We start from the raw sequence: 18,767 nt of genomic DNA, 5'->3' as shown, positions 1-18,767 counted from the left end.
AATACCTACATGTTTTCTTTTTCTTAAAATTGCCTTCACCTTTAGAAAGCATCACTTAGTTCTGACATCCTGGAATCTATTCTGAATTCTAACTACTGTAGTTCATCTTCTATGTTCATCTTGTATAGTTTCCTAATTTTTTCTCTTAGACAAAATTCATACACATGTTGAAATAAATTTGGAAAGCAGAATGATTTAAAATGAAGGCAAGAGCCTCCCTCTCTCCTGCACCATTTTTAATTTTTTTTAATTATGGAAAATGTCAGTATATCGAGAAGTAGAAGGATCAGTATATAATGAATCCCTGTATATCCTAGATGAAACTGCCTCAGCAGTTTCATCCCTGAGCCAGCCTTCCTTCATCCACACTCATACCCACTTCTCTCCCCTCTATTTATTATATTTTAAGGCAAATCCCAGATACTGCTTTTATATTACTTGGAAGTGTTTCAGTATACTTGCTGAAGAAAAATACGGTTTTTGAAGAAAAAAAAAGAACTGCAGTATTATTATCATATCTAAAGAATTAGCCATGAGCTTCTGACTTCTGGCCAAGATGGAGGTGTAGGTAAACACACTGTGCCTCCTCACACAACCAGAAGTACAACAACAAATTTAAAAACAACAACAAAAAAAACCAGCCAGACCTGAAAGAAAATCAAACTGTATGGAAGTTCGACAACCAGGGAGTTAAAGAAGGAACGTTCATCCAGACTGGTAGGAGGGGCAGAGATGGGCAGTTGGGGGGAGAGGACTTGCAGCAAGGCTGCAGCTGGAGGACCCAGCAAAGCAGTGGATTGCAGACCAGGTTCAATAGGTCCCACATTCGTGTGCAGTTAAACCGGGAGGAATAATTGGCAAGCAAGACAGACCACACAACCCAGAGTTCCAGTGTGGGCAAATAAAGCCTCAAAACCTCTGAGTGTAAAGACCTGTGGGGGTTGCAGTAGCAGGAGAAACTCTCAGACTCACAGGAGAATTTGTTGGAGAGACCCACAGGGTCCTAGAATGTACACAAGCCCACCCAGGAATTGGCACCAGAGGGGCCCAATTTGATTGTGGGCAGTGGGGGAAGTGACTGAAATTCCAAAGAGAGGGAAACAAGTGGCATTGTTCCCTCTTGAATCCCGCCCCCAGAAACAGCCACAGTGCAGTGATGTGTGTTGCCCTGCCCTGGTGAATACCTAAGGCTCCACCCCTTACTATATAACAGGTGCACCGAGACAAAAAGAAATTGGACCAAATGAAAGGACAGATCAAAGCTCCAGAAAAAGTACAACTAAGCAATGAAGAGGTAGCCAACCTATCATATGCACAGTTCAAAACACCGGAAGTCAGGATGCTCACAGAATTGGTTGAATATGGTCGCAAATTAGAAGAAAAAATGAAGGCTATGCTAAGTGAAATAAAGGAAAATGTACAGGGAACCAACAGTTACAGGAAGGAAACCAGGACTCAAATCAATGGAGTGGACCAGAAGGAAGAAAGAAACATCCAGTCAGAAAACAATGAAGAAATAAGAATTCAAAAAAATGAGAAGAGGCTTAGGAACCTTCAGGACATCTTTAAACATTCCAGTATCTGAATCCTAGGGGTCCCAGAAGGAGAAAGGAAGAACAACAAATTGAAAACTTACTTGAACAAATAATGGAGAACTTCCCCAATCTGACAAAAGGAAATAGAATTCCAGGAAGCTCAGAGAGTCCCAAAGAAGTTGGAACCAAGGAGGAACACACCAAGGCACATCAAAATTACACTACTCAAGGTTAAAGAGAAGGAGAAAAATCTGAAAAGCAGCAAGAGAAAAGGAAACAGTTACCCTTAAAGGAGTTCCCATAAGACTGTCAGCTGATTTCTCAAAAGAAACCTTGGAGTCAAGAAGGGGCTGGAAGGAAGTATTCCAAATCATCAAAAGCAAGGACCTACATCCAAAATTATGCTACCCAGTAGTTAAGATTATGTAACCACTTGTAAGTGTACAATTCATGGCATTAATTACATTCGCAATGATTTGTAACCATTATCTCTATCTATACCCAGAAGTTTTGTGTCATCCTCAATATAAGCACTGTACTCATTAAACAGTAACTCTCTCCATTCTTTCCTCCTTCCAGCCCCTGGTAACTTCTGTCCTACTTTCTGTCTCTCTGAATTTGCCTATTCTTGGTGTGTCATATAAATGGGATTATATAATATGTGTTCTTCTGTGTCTAGTTTATTTCACTTAGCATAAATGTTCTGAGAGTCCATCCATGTTGTATCACATATCAAAATATTCTTTTTTATGGCTGAGTAATATCTTTTGTTTATGTATTTATCTGTTGATAGACATTTGAACCATTCCCACCTTTTGGGTATTGTGGATAAGATGGCTACATAGTCAGTAATACTGTGATATCTATATATGGCCTTAGGTGGGTACTTGACAAGTATGATCATTTTATAAAGTATATAAATGTCTAGTCACTATGTTGTACATGTGGAACTAAAATTATATGTCAATTGTAATCAAAAAAATAAATTTAAACAAAGAAAAGGTGGCTTTGAACATTTAGGTACAAATTTCTATTCAAGTCCTTGCTTTCATTTCTTCTGGATGTTTACCTAGAAATGGAATTTCTGGATCGTACAGTCAGTTTATGTTTAACTTTTTGAGGAACCTCCAAACTTTTCCACAGCAGCTACTTCATTTTACATTCTCACTAGCAGTGTGCGTGGATTCAAGTTTCTCTACAACCTCATGAACACTTGCACATTTTTAAATCAGGTTGTTTTCTTGTTGCTGGATTTTACACATTCTTTATATATTCTGGATATTGATTCTTTATCAAGATAAATGATTTGCAGATACTTTCTCCCATTTCTTGGTTGTCTTTTTACTCTGTTGATAATGTCCTTTGATGCACAAAAGTTTTTTAGTATGATGAAGTTTAATTTACCTATTTTTTCTTTTGTTGCTTATACTCTTGTTTGTCATATCCATGAAATCATTGCCAAATCCAGTGTCAAGCATATTTATCACAATGCTTTCTTCTAACAGTTTTATAGGTATAGCTCTTGAGTTTGAGGCTTAAATCTATTTTAGTAAATTTTTGTATATGGTATAGAGTAAGGGGCCAGCTTCATCATTTTACATGTCGACATTCAGCTTTCTCAATACCATTGGTTGAAAAGTTAACTCCTAGGTCCGTCTGATGGGACCTTGATAATCTTTGACTTTAAAGGCGACCACTTTTATTTAAATCTTTTTTAAAAACTAATTCTTATTGATAACTTAATATAATATGCTGTTTTCTTAACTCATCACCTTTAGGCATTACCTTTGATTCCCAACTATGAAAAATGAAAAGTTAGCCTTCCTTTCTTTAGGGAGTTACAACTAGTTTTTTCGGGATTTGGGGGAGAGTGTTAGTTTTTTAGTTCTGAGCCTTTCTCCTCTTTCACCTTATAATTTGGTCAGTTTGCCTTTACTTTTGTAATGTCAAATTCAGTAACATTATATTTTGTACAGTAATAATAAAATATTTTATGCTTAGCCTGTAGGTTGATTCTAAAATTTAAAAACTAGTAATCACTTAGTATGATTAGGTAAATATTATTTTTTGCTGAACTAAGTATAGTGTTAAAATGATTTCTTTTTATGTAATGATCCATGTGCTACTTGATGGAAAGTATTTCCAACATCAGGATTCTGAAGATTCTTCCCATATATACTTTTTTCAATTATATTTTATTGTTTATGCTACTGCAGTTGCCACATTTCTTCCCCTTTGCCCCACTCCACCCAGCCTCCCTCCGCACTCTCAGGCAATCCCTCAACTTTTGTTTATGTCCACTGGCCAAGCATATATGTCCTTTGGCTACAGTATTCCTTATGCTGTACTTTACAACCCCATGACTATTCCATAACTACCAACTTGTACTTCTAAATCCCTTCACCTTTTTCACCCATTCACCCAAATTCCATACCATCTGGCATTGAAACATGCTCTGTATCTATGATTCTATTTCTGTTCTGCTCGCTTGTTTATTTTGTTTTGTAGATTTGATTGTTGATAGGTATACAGAATCTGGCACAAACAATGCCTCTCTTTATTACAAAATCTGTTATTACAAAATCATATGCATGTAAGTCTAACATAATATCACACTCATGCATGCCATATGACATTTTAGGTGAAATGTCTAAATTAAAACTATAAATTACTGCACCCATATTACCACCCTAACAGCCACACTCAAGCAGGTGTTACTTCTGCTGACCCAGTATATTTATTGCCATTTTATTGTTCATATTTTCAGTATTCTTTTTGAAGAAGACCCTTTAACATTTCGTATAATACTGGTTTGGTGGTGATGAACTCCTATAGCCTTTTTTTTTTATCTGGGAAGCTTTTTATTTGTCTTTTAATTCTAAATAATAGCTGTACTGGGTAGAAGTAGTCTTGGTTGTAGGTTCTTGCTTTCTGTCACATTGAATATTTCTTGCTGATTCCTTCTAGTCTGCAGTTTCTTTTGAGAAATCGGATGACAGTCGTATAGGAACTCCCCTGTGGGTAACTTAACTGCTTTTCTCTTGCTGCTTGTAAGATTCTATCTTTGTCTTTAACCTTTGCCCTTTTAATTATGCTCTGTCTTGTTGTGAGCCTCTTTGGGTTCATCTTATTTGGAACTCTATGTTTCCTGGATATGTATGTCTTCTTCCTTCACCAAGTTAGGGAAATTTTGTCATAATTTTTTCAAGTAGGTTTCCAATTTCTATTGTCCCTCTTCTCTTTCCAGTACCCCCATGATGCGAAAGTTGTGATGTTTGAAGTTGTCCCAGAGACTCCTTATACTATCCTCATTTTTTTGGATTCTTTTATCTTCTTGTTGTTCTGATTGGTTGTTTTTTGCCTCCCTATATTCCAATAGCTGATTTGATTCTTGGCTTCATCCATTCTTACTGTTGAATCCCTATAAACTGTTCTTTATTACAATTAGTGTACCCTTTGTTTCTGACTGGATCTTTTTATGCTGTCTAGGGCCTCACTAAGTCCATTGAGCATCATTATAATCAGTGTTTTGAACTCTGTATCTAGTCGGTTGCTTATCTCTATTTTGTTTAGTTCTTTTTCTGGAGTTTTGCTCTGTTCTTTCGTTCGGGCCGGCCATGTTTCTTTGGCTCCTCATTTTGGCAGCCTCTCTGTGTTTGTTTTTATGTATTAAGTAGGGTTGCTACATTTCCCAGGCTCAGTAGAGTGGTCTGATGTAGTAGGTGTCCTTTAGGGTTCTGTGGCACTGCCTCTCCTATTACCCAAGCTGTTTACTCAAGATTAGCCCACCATGTGGGCTGTGTACACCCTCCTCTTGTATTTGAACTTTGATTGTTCTTGGCAATCACATCCAAGGTGAGCCACCACCTGGTTTGTATCCAGGGTCACAAAGTATAAGCTACAAAGCAGTCTGCAGATGGCTTTACTTGTGCTGGCCTTCCAGGTGCCCAGGTGAGGCCAAGCCATGAACCAAGGCCAGCTGCTACTAGTGCCAGGCCTGGGGTATCTTAGAGGTACAGGGCTCACCAAAGCCAGATGCTTCTTGGCATGGGCCAAGACAAGCCATTTATATGGAAAAGCTACTGAAAACTGCTTGGACAGGCCTGAAAGTTGTCTGGGGCCAGGACCCCAGGAAATCTCCAGGGTGGGACAGTGATAGCCAGGTTAATAGAATTTCAGATGTGGTACCCACTTTCTGACTCTGTGAGGGGAGGGCTCAAAAAAGGAACAATGGCCTCTGCCAGCACTTCCATCTGGGAGAAAGCTTCCTCCCAGCTCTCATCCTGATGCCAGACAATTCAGGTCCTCCTCATATGTCTCCGATGCCTTTCAATCTGCTACCTTGCACTGGAGCTCAGAAGGAGTAAGTCCAAATAAGTCCATGTGAGGCCCTTTTAAGAGAAATTGCCTGGGATTTCAGCAGTTTCTGTGTCACAGTCTCAATCCTCACTGGTTTTTATAGCCAGACTTTATGGAGACTTTTTTCTTGGCACTGGAACCTGGTATGGGACCAGGACTCCCATCACTCCTGAGATATCCCTCCTGATTTTTATCTGCTACACATGGGTATGGAATCAGCCCATTCTGCATCTTTGCCCCTCCTACTAGTCTCTGTGATTTCTTCTTTAATTCCATATTTGTAGGAACTCCATGTAGCTCAGTTTCTGGTGGTACTGGATGATGATTGTTCTACAGTTTAGTTGTAGTGGTTGATGTGGTTGTTTAAGAGTTAAACCGTGTTTACCTACACTGCCATCTTGACCAGAAGTCCTTCCATATATTATATATTCTATTAATTAAATCAAAATGAGTAAGTTTGTTTCTTATTTGTACCATAACTTTTTATTAGTTTTTTTAGCTTTGAATTATCTTCTGTGCCCCTCTGAGTCAGTAACAAACTTTCAATGCTTTGCATCTTAGAGAAATTTCTTGAACTCCCTTGCCTACCGCTCACCATCCCTTTGTTTTTACATTTGAATTAACCTTCATTTTTTCTATTTAATGGGATGTAAGAGAGAACAAATAATACATGTCCTAAATCTGTAAGCTGCACAGTTTTTATGCTAAAGTTATATCTGTGTCACCTTTTATTTTTCATAATTAAAGAACTATACATTGTTTTACTCTGCAACAGAACTGTCTCTAGCATCTGGTTAATAATTTTTGGTGCTCTTTTTTGAGATATTTTTAGTTCTGGCTGCTATGAGTTTGCAACTTATTAGCTCAGAAGCTTATCATAAGATTTAAAATACGGTAGATAAAATTGTACCTTTTTAAATGACTGAAGAAGTTGAATATATTGGGAAATAGCTGTGTCTTGAACCTAGCTAAAAGTGATACAAAGAGATTACATGGGCATGGTTCAAAAGAAGGAAATAGCGAGTGGGTCAAGAAATCAGGACAGTAGATTTGATTAGATAATAAAAAGATAATGTGGTCAGCTACTTTTTAGTGCTCAAGTCACCAGAGGCTTGCTCTGAGAGCCTTAACTAGGAAAAAGCATAGTTAAATGATATATATCAGAAAATTGAGCCCATGGTCGATATGAAAGTTTATGCCAGTAAATTTTTATATCATGTCATTTCAGCTTCTGAAAATTTTTCAATACACTAACTTTGAGAAAAATAGAAATTACATCTTATCAACTCAAGATCGCCTCGTAGGGGGATTTGCCAAGTGGCCTGATAGTCATCCAGGTAATTTTTTTTTTGTATGAATCCAGAACAGTTTTTCGTTTATTTCTTGACTAAACCTTCAAGCCTCTTTGTCAGAAATGGCATATGATGGAAAATTCAGCCACAGTTGTAAACTTACATTAAACAGTGTGTTTTTAAAAAGGTAAATTGTTAAGTTTATGGGACTTGGGGTATTGAAAGTATAAAGGAAGGGTTTGATCATCTAGATGTATTGGTATACTTTACATTTTCCCAAATATTTTAGTTAGCAATGTTTTAGTTCATTTGAGACAATAAGGCAAATAGTCTAAATAAGCACTGTTCAAATTAGAAAATCACAAAACCCTTAGGATTATCGCTATCACTTGAGCTACGTAGAATAAATTGCTCTTAATCCAAAAAAGAAATTTTTCAAATATTATTAAATCAAAAATCTCATATTCTGAATAAGGTATCCTTCACTGTCCAGACTTTGTTCTTTGGTTTTTTGGCACATTGGAGTTATTTTTTTAGGTGAATACTTTGCTGTCTGAATTTTCACCATTCACTATCTCAAACTCAGGAACCCACCCAGTCTGTTCAGACAATATAATATTCTATGCTTTCCAAACACAGGAATGATGAAGATATAAAGAGCAAAGGATTCTTATATTTCATAAGTACTTTTAAGTGATTTCTTTAGAAATATTGAAACAGCTGTATTAATAATGACATTTCTTCAAAATATGTGGATAATGCAACTATTTCCCAAACCTAAACAGAACTTATTACAGGCTGCATACTCTCGTATAAAACTGCCTGCTGAGTAACTATGCAGATGCCATCTACAAGCCATTTAGACTGTGCCTACCAACAGAACTCATTATCTCCATGCTCTACCTGGCCCCAAAACATGCATGGCATTGGACCCAAGTTCAAGCCTAGGATTCAGCAGAAGTCTTACTGTGTCTTCCTGCCTCTAGTCTAGTCCCCCTCATAATGACACTTTGTGTGCATGTCTGTGTATGTGCTCAAATGAGAGGAGAGGGACCAAAGCTTTTTTCAGATTCTCAAAGGGATCTTTGATGCAAAAAAAAAAAAAAATTAAGAACCTCTAATCTAAACTCTTCTATTAAATCTATTTTAAAAAGTCAAAGACTTTCACAGCACTCATAGTCAGTTCTTTGGCATTGCACAAAAGAAGGCCCACCTGGTATTTGGTGCCTCTCCCACCTCTACATCATTTTCAGGCCCCCTCCCCCTTATGTTTTTACCTCCAGCAAAATGAATCTATTTATAGCTCCAAAAAAACNTAATGACACTTTGTGTGCATGTCTGTGTATGTGCTCAAATGAGAGGAGAGGGACCAAAGCTTTTTTCAGATTCTCAAAGGGATCTTTGATGCAAAAAAAAAAAAAAAATTAAGAACCTGTAATCTAAACTCTTCTATTAAATCTATTTTAAAAAGTCAAAGACTTTCACAGCACTCATAGTCAGTTCTTTGGCATTGCACACAAGAAGGCCCACCTGGTATTTGGTGCCTCTCCCACCTCTACATCATTTTCAGGCCCCCTTCCCCTTATGTTTTTACCTCCAGCAAAATGAATCTATTTATAGCTCCAAAAAAACAATTGAGAATTTGTTAAAAATAATTCAGAACACTGATATGTTTGATAAGCAAGTTGGCAAATTATTACCTATAAATATATGGAATTAGAGTCAAGGAATGATCATTTTTTGCATTAGCACAATAGAATTGTGGTTTTTATTATTACTCTAGAACTCCTTCAGGTCATCTCATAGAACTGCTATGGTCAGAATTTTTACTTGAATCAGAATATAAATAGGGACTCATGAAATCATACTTTTGTACTTGAAATGAGCAAGAATATTTCCTTACATCCATACCTAATTTGTATTTTCATTCAAAATATTCTTTAGAAAAAGTGTGCAATGCTTTTAATTTCTAAAGCAAAATAATAGTTAAAGATTTTTGGTATGTATAACACATAACCATAGATATGTTAGAAAAGTGACTCAAGAAAATAATTATTTTGGTCTGCATGCCATTGTTCTCAGTCACTGCATGATACTATTTTAACAAATATTGGGAATAGGGTGGGAAATGACAGTCTCTTGGAAAGCATTCCTTATACAAGCATACTTAAAATACATTTTGAGTATTTACAGTAGCTTTTTTAAAAGAAAATTCTTGAAGCTGTTTTCTTGGGAGCTCAGTTTCTAACTTTAACATTTGTGTGAATACTTGGATGTCATACTCTCTGTGGGTATGTTACACTTTCTTCAGAGCCAGTGCACTACAGAGCATAGAAAATCTTTGTGTGATAAGTTGAACTCATGTGGATGGACCTGTTCCTAGAGTCTTTATTCATAAAAATAATTTTAACAGGTCTTTAAAATTAGCTGATTCTTGGTCCTAATAAATCTAGTGGCATTTTTGATACAAAGAGGTTTTATATACTTTATAGAGGAAATAGTGGTTTTTAGGGGGGAAAAACCCATTCAACATGTAAAGTGTCTGAATACGTTACCACTTACTGATAAGGAGTTTTGTTTTTTAACTATTTGAGATTTGAAGCAATTAACTGCTGGTTCATTGGATTTTACAAAAATCCTTTTAAGAAAAGTGTAAGTTAATTTTTATATTAACTGGAAAGTATAAGGCTCTATTTTATGTTACTCTGGATGTATTTTATTTCTCTTTCTACTGCAAAAGTTTCTTCATTTCTAGATAGTAAAATTTAATGTTGCTTTGTGTCTTTTATAACTTTAGAATAGCTGCAAGGAGCATATAATAGTTCAGGGAAATTAAATTTTGTGTGTGTGTGATTTGAAAATTAAAGGAAAATAAGCCAGAAGAAACCCAAGCATTCTCTGAAAAGACAAAGAAGGGCCTCCATTAGTGAAATAACTTTTTCACAAATAAGACTGTGTAAGCACAACTATTGGTTTTTCCTGTTTTGAAAAGTAAATGATACTAGTGTAAGTAAAACTTTTTTTAAAATTCTTTTGAAAAGTTTGACTTAGATGTTTTGAACTTTAATATTTAATAGCTCTTGAGGTCATAAATGATGGCCAGATCAAAAATAGAAAAAAAAATTTTTACTGCTACAAAACCTGTGTTCTGTAGTGTTTCTGTAACTGTGGAATAACACATAAGGCCTACCATGTGATTTCAGTGGTCACTTGAATGGAAGAGGGTTGCTGACCCCTGAAGAACACTAGTGAGGACAGTGTAGAAGAATTGTTATTCTATAAGCACTCACATTATTAAAGCCAAGTAGAATGTAAGCTTGTTTTTATTGTCAAGTCAGATATTTTTAGAATGACTGACATCATCCTAAATTGGAAAATTAAGTATGGTACAGCATTCCAGAATAGATTGTTTTGCTTAAGTGCCTTTCATGTAACACAATATTAAAGTAGTATATAGCTTAGGAACTTTAAGAAATAAGGATAAGGGTACTGCTACCTGGATTCAGAGGTTTGTTTCTTTTCATTTTTAAGAAAAAAAATTTCCTTTTATGATAATAAAGTTAAACTCGTTTCCATATTCTATAGTAAGCAAATGGGAAAACCCACTGAAGTGAGTAGTCTTTTATATTAGTGCTACTATTCTTTTTTGTCTTTGAATCACAAAGAATGTTGGGGTATTTCTTCTTCAGTTAGGAACTGAATGTTAATGTTATTGTCTGAATCAAATAACATCTGATTTCAATTACCTGGTTATTTGAAAATTAGTGTTTGAGACTTTGTGAAAGCAAATATGTCAAAAACTATATTTAGAATTTTTCCAAATTTATTTCTAATGTAGTAATGGGCCGATAGACAGTAGCTAAAATATTTTGTAGCATCTACAAATCAGAATGCCTATTGTGATTAAAAAATGGTTCATTTTCAGATGCTTTGCATGCATACTTTGGGATTTGTGGCCTGTCGTTGATGGAGGAACGTGGAATTTGTAAAGTCCATCCTGCCCTGAATATAAGCACACGGACCTCTGAACGCCTTCGTGATCTCCATCAGAGCTGGCGAGCCAAGGACTCGAAACAGTGCTCAGAGAATGTACACATCTCCACGTGACTGACTTTAGGTGGGGAGTGGGGGGATTTGTAGCATAACTTAGCTCAAGGTTAAAAGCCATGTATAACCAAGTGTGCTCTTTTTTTAAGAGTTAGAGTCTCACAATCAAATCTTGTGCTGATGTCACTTTGGGTATGGTCTTGAGCCAGTATTTGTAGTGGGTTTCAGGGAAATCTTTGAATTTTGAACTACAGTGGACTATCTTGTGGTTCTTAAGTGTTTATACTATATTTCTAAGAAGTTCTTTTGAGAAAAATTAACTGTATGTATGTAGGCTATCTTTTTTAAAACTCTTCCTTACAAATTGTATTACATTGTAAAATGGACCCAAATCTTAAAACAAGTTTACAGTTCATGTAGCATTGATAATCTTTGAGTGGATAATCAGTGATCATTTGGAAAGCTCGAGTGTTCATGGTAGAAAATTGCTTTAATCGTTAAGTATCTGAGATTATTCTTTGAAAGCAAATGATCCTATAATTTTTTAAAAGAGTGACTTAATTTGTCTTATTCTTACATGTGTGCTAGTTAAACTTGTATGCCCTACTTAAGTGAAGTTAACTTCATAGCAAGAATGAACAGGCATAACTAATACAGTTGTTTCCTAAAGGGAGATTGTTTTAAGAAGACTATGTAACTGAGTGGAAAGTAATTTAACTGTATGTGATAGTGAATGGAAAAGTTTTGTGTTGTGCAGGTCATTTATGTAGATGTTGCTGGGCTGAATAACAGTTACATTTGATTTTAATCTCAAATTATTAGTTGCTTTCTTTTCTTTATGGGTAGAAAACAGTATTATCTGGAAGAAAAGATGTTTAGTGGTTTTGTTTGTTTTTCTGAGATGTGTGGTATTATAAATTATACTTGTACTTTTATAACTGAGTTCTTTTTAGCCACTTAGATTTTTTTTAATTTGTTGACCCATTTTAGCTGCTCTGATGTCAACTAATGATTTTCTAATTTTTTCAACTTAAATAAGTAAAAATGTAATTAAAAAGCAGGACACTAAAGTAAATTTAATGGTTTAATTCCATACATGGTCATTTATATTTTTTATTTCAGGTAAGTGGGAAGCATTAAAGACTGGGGTTTTACTTACGTTCTTTTGTTTTCTTCATTTTGTGAGCTTGCTAACTACAAGTGAGGTAGTATAAAAAGTCATCCTGTTAGTTATCAGTTTATCAGCAAGTCACATCAATCACTATTGCTTGATGATGTTCAAAGATACAAAACTAGTACTGAAATGGAGAAGGAAAATGCTTCACTAAAGGAGCTCGGTTTTAAGTTAAGATCTTGGTGATGATAAATGTTGAATTATGTGTTCTCCAAGTGTCAGCATAAAAACTAAATTACTAATATCAATGTTCAGGTATAGTAATATTTAACATTTTATTTTCATCTCTTTCCTAAATTGGAGAAAAATAACCTTAAATAATGGTCCTTCCCAAACAAAGGGAAAACTACTTTATACTTGGAGAAAGGATTAGTTTTAAACCTCAGGTTGCCAGTCATTTTTTAAATTAATCTTGATTGTATTTTTTCCATTACCATTTAGTCCCCTTATACCCCCTTACTCTCCAGCAATCACCACACTGTTGTCCATGTCCATGAGTCCTTTTTCCTTTTCGTTCAGTCCCTCCACCTCTAACCTCCCCACCCCCAGCTATCATCCTGCTTCCCATCTATGGATCTGTCCCCATTTTCCATGTTAGTTTATTTCCTTCACTAAATTAGGGAAGTTTTCTTTCACTATTTTTTTCAGATAGATTTCTGGTTTCTTGCTTTTTCTCTTCTTCTGGCATTCTTATGAGGCAAATGTTGGACCTCTTAAAGTTGTCCCAGAGGCTGTTTATAATCCTCATTTTGGGAGATTTTTTTTTCTTGTTGTTCTGCATTGTTGGTTTTTTTTAACCTTCTTAAAGATTTTATTTGTTTATATTTAGAGGGGAAGGGAAGGAGAGAAGGAGAGAAGTATCAATGTATGGTTGCCTCTCGTGAGTCCCCTGCTGGGAACTGGCCTGCGACCCAGGCATGTGCCCTGGCTGGGAATTGAACCGTTGATGGTGTGGTTCACAGGCCCGTGCTCAATCCACTGAGCTACACCAGCCAGGGCTGCATTGTTGTTTTTTGCTTCCATATGTTCCAAGTTATTGATTTTGTTCTCAGCTTCATCCATTCTGCTGCTGTTTTCCTGTAAATTGTTCTTTATTTCAATTAGTTTATCCTTTGTTATGACTGGGTTTTGTTTTTTGGTTTTTGGTTTTTTATGCTACAGAGGTCCTCATTAAGTTCCTTGATGAGGAACTTATAAACTACTGAACTCTGCATCTGATAGATTGCTTATCTCCATTTCATTTAGCTCTTTTTCTGGAGTTTTTATCTGTTCTTTCATTTGAGTCATGTTTCTTTGTCTCCTCATTTTGGCAGCCTCCCTTTGTTTATGTGTATTAGGTAGAGCTGCTTTGTTCAGTGTCTTGGTATTGTGGCCTAATACAGTAGGTGTCCTGTAGCGTCCAGTGGCACAGCCTCTGCTGTCACCCAAGCTGAGGACATGAGGTATGCCCTTTGTGTGGGCTGAGCAAACCTTCCTGTTGTAGTTGAGCTTTGGTTGCTGTTGGCAGATCAGTGGGAGGGATTTTACCCAGGCCAGTCAGCTGCAGACTGGCTGTAACCACTGACCATCAACCACTGCCCTCTGTGGAGGATCAGCTGTATGGGGACAGGGTGGTGGTGCTCTGACATGGTCTGTAGCTATGCACTGGGTAGGCAGGCTCTGGGTTTTCCCTGGTGGTACAGGCCAAGGTCAGGTCCCAATTTGTGTTTGACCCCAGGGCACCCTGCCTGAGTTGCAAAGCAATCTGAGGTGGCTGTTAACTTGTTCTGGGCTTGGAGATTCCCAGGTGAAGCCAAGCTGTGACTGTAATCTGACTGATAGGATTAGAGGCTTATTTGATAGGATTTAGGTGGCAAGAAGAGCCATTCTTAAGAAAAAGCAGCTTGGGTGGGCGGGTAAGTTGGGTGGGGTGGAGGGAGTCTCAAGGGACCTCCAGGGCAGGTCACACAGTGTTAGCCAGGTTGATGGAGTGTCAGATATGGCAACAGTCTACTGGCTCTGTTGGGGAGCGCTCAGCCAAGGGACAGTGGCCTCTGCTTGCCTTGATGCCAGACACTTCAGTTTCTCCCTGTATACCACTGGTGCCCTCCAGGCTGCCACTCCAGTGCTGGAGCTCAATGGGAGTGGGTCTGAGTAGGTGAGTCTGTGTGTGGGTTCTTTCAGAGGAACCATTTAGGGCTCCAGCAGCCTCCTCCACTGATTTAATCCCCACTGGTTTTTGCAGCCAGAAGTTTGGGGGACACTTTTTAGAACTGGAATCCTGGGCTGGGGCAGGAGCTTGCAGGGAGGCCTGGTGTGGGTCTTGGACTCCTTGCTCCCCAGATACCTCTCTTGAGTTTGTATCCATATGGGAATGAAGCCAGCCTGTTCCATGTGTGCACCCCTCCTACCAGTCTGGATGGATGTGGTTTCTTCAATTCTGTAGCTGTCTGATTTCTGTTCAACTCAATTTCTGGTGTTCCTGAATGATGGTTGTTCTATATTTTAGGTGTAATTTTGATGTGATTGTGTGAAGAGGTCAGCCATGTCTGCCTACATCCCCATCTTGACTGGAAGCCCCCTGCCAGTCATTTTTAAAAACAAAATCAAAGTAATGGAAAATATATATTTTTTTAAAAACTGCTGATCAACATTTTTAAAAAAGGAAATAAATTTTCTGATGATGGGGGGAAAAATAAGTTTAACAATAGATGTCACCCTTCCATGAATTGCTTCTGCTTAAATTCAGGCAAATTAAGACATCCGCATCACAAGCTATATCGTCTTGTAGCCATTGGGAATTAAAACACCATGTATATAATGGCTTTAGGACTAAATGCAAAGCTCAAACTGTTTTTCCTGAATCACCATTAGTGTTTGGAATGTTAGAAAGTCAGTAGCATAACTGTATTTATAGGTGAATGAGAATTCCATGGTAAAAGTATTTCATAAAACTATTAAGAAATATTTTTTTACTTTTTGTATAATATAATAGCATAAGATTGTAAATTGTAATATGGTTCTAACTGATATACTTGTGAGAGGCCTTCTTGTAAAACTTCATGTACCAGTGATTGCCACATTCAGTAGCAGCATATTGACCAAAAACATACCAGGCTAGTGTGAATTGTGGAGAAACTACTTCTAACTTTTTCTAAACAGTTATTTATAAGAAAATTACTTGTTAGTAAATTATAAGTGATGTTTTACATATATACTTTGATTTTTAGCAGTGGTGATAGAATGAGAAGGGAAATAACGAAGTCCGAAACCTCAGCTCTGTTCCCCGTGCTTTACCCCTACTCCTAATGCGGTGTTTTGAGAAGGTAGTGAGAGAAGCCTCGCTTTGAGCATGTTCAGGAACACAAGGTTGACCAGGTCTTACAGCACAGTTCAGTCTGTTTGTCGTCTACAGTGTTTGTAGCTTTGACCTGTAATATGTATGCATTTTATTAGATGTTTAAATAGTTATTTGTAAATATTTAAATTCAAGTAGAAGTTTTGCTGACAGGAGTTCATAGTTTGAAAACCGCTGGGCCTGATAATATTTCAGACTCAGTAAAGAGTCCCTCTGGAGTCAGATGATGGGTCTGATCCCAGATCTGCCAGTGTACCCTTCTTGGACCCTAACCTTCCCACTGATAAAGCGACGGGGGGAAGCTCACGTGGTGGAGGAGTAAATGAGATAATAAATGTAAAGCACTTGGCATAGTACCTGAGATAGAGTAAATACCTATAATCTATGGTATTTAAATTATAATTTCTGTCATAATCACCATAAAATTATTGTTATTAAAAACTTTTCTACAATGGACATCTCAGAGTTTAAACTCAGGGAAAGCGATGGCAACAATATACTTTTTGAATTTCCTCCTAAGGATACAGGGTAACTAGGATAGCCATAGACCCTATTCTACAAAACTAAATGACAAAGTTTCCCTATGAACGGGAATACCCAAGTGAGGGCAAATCACTGACCGACATAGTTTCAGCATCTGTATGGAGAGCAGTGGAAGGCAGACGACTGGTTTCTGACAAGCTTTGGGATGAGAAGAGAGCTACAGCACTGCCCTCAGTTGCTCATCATAAAGTGCAGCGGGCCTGAGAACAGAGACTAAAAGTGGGAGGGGTTCTACAGGCTCCCATTTTCAGGTGAAGGTTACAGCAGTATAATAAGGTGTGACGATTGTGCTGGAGCAGTCTGTACCTCTTAAGAGTAATGAGACAAAGCCTAGCCCTGAGGAGAAACTCCTAGCATTAGATAGGACCAGTAAAATAGGACAGAGAATAGAAGGACCAGTTAAAAATTAGGAAGGCAGGCCAACAAACAGGCATTACTTGTAGACATATATACTCTTTTAAAAATCACTTTGTCAAAATGAACAAAGAGTGTTAGGGCCATGGATCTAAGAAAAATCGTTAATCTCCCTTCTAAAAGTACAGGAAAACTTAAAAAAAAAAAAAAGACTAACCAAAAGGGAAGGGGCAAGCAAAGGAACACGAATAGAGGACTCATGGGCACGTGCAATGACAGGGGGATTGACTGCGGTGGAGCAGGGCAGGGTTGGGGTGAGCAGTGGGGAAAAGGACAACTGTAACTGAACAATAAAAAATTTTTTTAAAGCAAATGAAAAGGATTAACGTCAAATTCCATTCACAGTTACAAGAATTAAGCAGATCAATATCCTCGTAGACAATGAAAGCACACCAGGAAAACATGACCACAAGACTGGTAGAAATCAAATACATATATTTTAAAAAACCAATATGACAGAAAATCTATAGTATTTAGAACCACATCAATTAAAATGGGAGAAGCTGAAAATTAAACTATGGAGTCTTAAAAATGGGAAGGAAAAGCAAGACAAATGAAAGCAGAAGAAGGAATTAGTAAAAAGTGGGGAAGGGGGGAGAATAAGATACACAAGCCACCAGCTAACCTACTCAAGAAAAAGGAAGGAAACAAAAATTTAAATGACATCAGAGAAATAGCTGTAAAACAAAAACTTTCAGAATTTTAAGACTACTTTGAATAATTTCATATATTAAATTAGAAGAGTGACTTTTTTAGAAAACTGCCAATTGCCAAAATTTACCCTAGTAAAGAAGTTCACACACTAATTGCTATGTATCATAGAAGAAGCATAGTTAAAGGACTCCATCCAAAAAAAAAAGCATCAGGCCCAGATTGTTTAAAGGAGTTTGCTGCCAAACCTGTATGATTAAATAATCTCAATGCTTAAAGAATTCCAAAAGCTAGAAAAGGTTATCTTGAACTTCAAACTGTCCCCCCTGCAAAAAAAAAGACTCATTTTGTAAACCCATTTTGTAAAGTGAATATGATAGTGTTTGTTGTCTCCCAAACCTGGCAGAAAATTACAGACCACTGTCACTTATGAATATTATTGCAAAAATTTTAACTATTAGCAAACAATTTAATAGCACTTTCAAAAAGTGATAACTTATCACTAAGTTGGGCTTATTATAGTAATGCAAGGAAAATTAGACAACCATTAATATTCATTATATTTAAAGAGTTAAGGGGGAAAATATGGTTGTCTCCATCTTTGCAGAAAAGGTATTTGACAGAATTGAACACTCATTCCTGTCAAATGTACTCAGGTAGAAGTTGATGGAAATTAATTGACATTGTACCTCTGCTCCAAAACCAGCATCTTAATGTCAAAACAGAAGAGGCTTTCCAACTCAAGTCAGAACAAGGCCCACTGTCTCCTCTACTTTAGCAGACACACTTTTATGAAAAACCTAAAGAATTTGTTAAAAAATTCTGAAAACTTAGTAAAGTAACAATTTATTAACATAGAAATATCAGCAGTCATCAACCAACAGGAAAGAGTGCATACTCAATTCTATTGAAGTGAAGTTCAGAATAGGAAAAACTTACCTCTGGTGTCAGAAATCAGCGCCCCTTTTATAGTCACTACTCCCTCCCCGAAGGTAAGTACTATCCTGAAGTAATCACCATCAACTAGTTTTGCCTGGTTTTGAACTTTACGTAAATGGAGTCATAATGCATACATTATTTTTTCAACTGTCCTCTTTAGCTCCACAGGGACTGGAAGGGTACAAGGCAGCTTCTGTGGTGCCAGTAATGTTCCATGCACCTGGGTACTGTTTCCATGGGCGCGGTCACTTTATGAATATGAAGCTGTGTGCTTGATTTGTCCACTTTCCTGTATGTATAATTATAGTAAATAAAATATTTACTAAGAAGAATGAAAGACTTTACATATATATATATATATATACACGTATATGTATATGTATATATATACATAATCTTTATGTAAGTGTGTGTGTGTGTGTGTATATATATATATATATAAAACCTAAACTAGTTAGAAAATATAATTGAAGAGA

At 36.8% G+C, this 18,767-nt stretch overlaps 1 protein-coding gene across 1 annotated transcript in view; it reads left to right on the top strand.

Moving 5' to 3' along the window:
- PGGT1B (protein geranylgeranyltransferase type I subunit beta) overlaps positions 1–12,391 on the top strand; it is a 59,289-nt gene extending 46,898 nt beyond the window's left edge. Inside the window, exons 8-9 of the mRNA XM_037032197.1 lie at positions 7,123–7,231; positions 11,112–12,391. Of these exons, the coding sequence (XP_036888092.1) occupies positions 7,123–7,231; positions 11,112–11,293 (291 nt within the window). The 3' untranslated portion in view covers positions 11,294–12,391. The remainder of the gene's footprint in view (positions 1–7,122; positions 7,232–11,111) is intronic.
- The last annotated feature ends 6,376 nt before the right edge of the window (positions 12,392–18,767 follow it).

This window comes from Sturnira hondurensis, unplaced genomic scaffold, assembly GCF_014824575.4.
Source record: "Sturnira hondurensis isolate 20B ecotype Veracruz unplaced genomic scaffold, ASM1482457v3 Scaffold0021354, whole genome shotgun sequence".
In the NCBI taxonomy this organism is placed as follows: domain Eukaryota; kingdom Metazoa; phylum Chordata; class Mammalia; order Chiroptera; family Phyllostomidae; genus Sturnira; species Sturnira hondurensis.
Note: the sequence above shows the minus strand (reverse complement) of the source record. Positions and strands in the feature narration are given on the sequence as shown.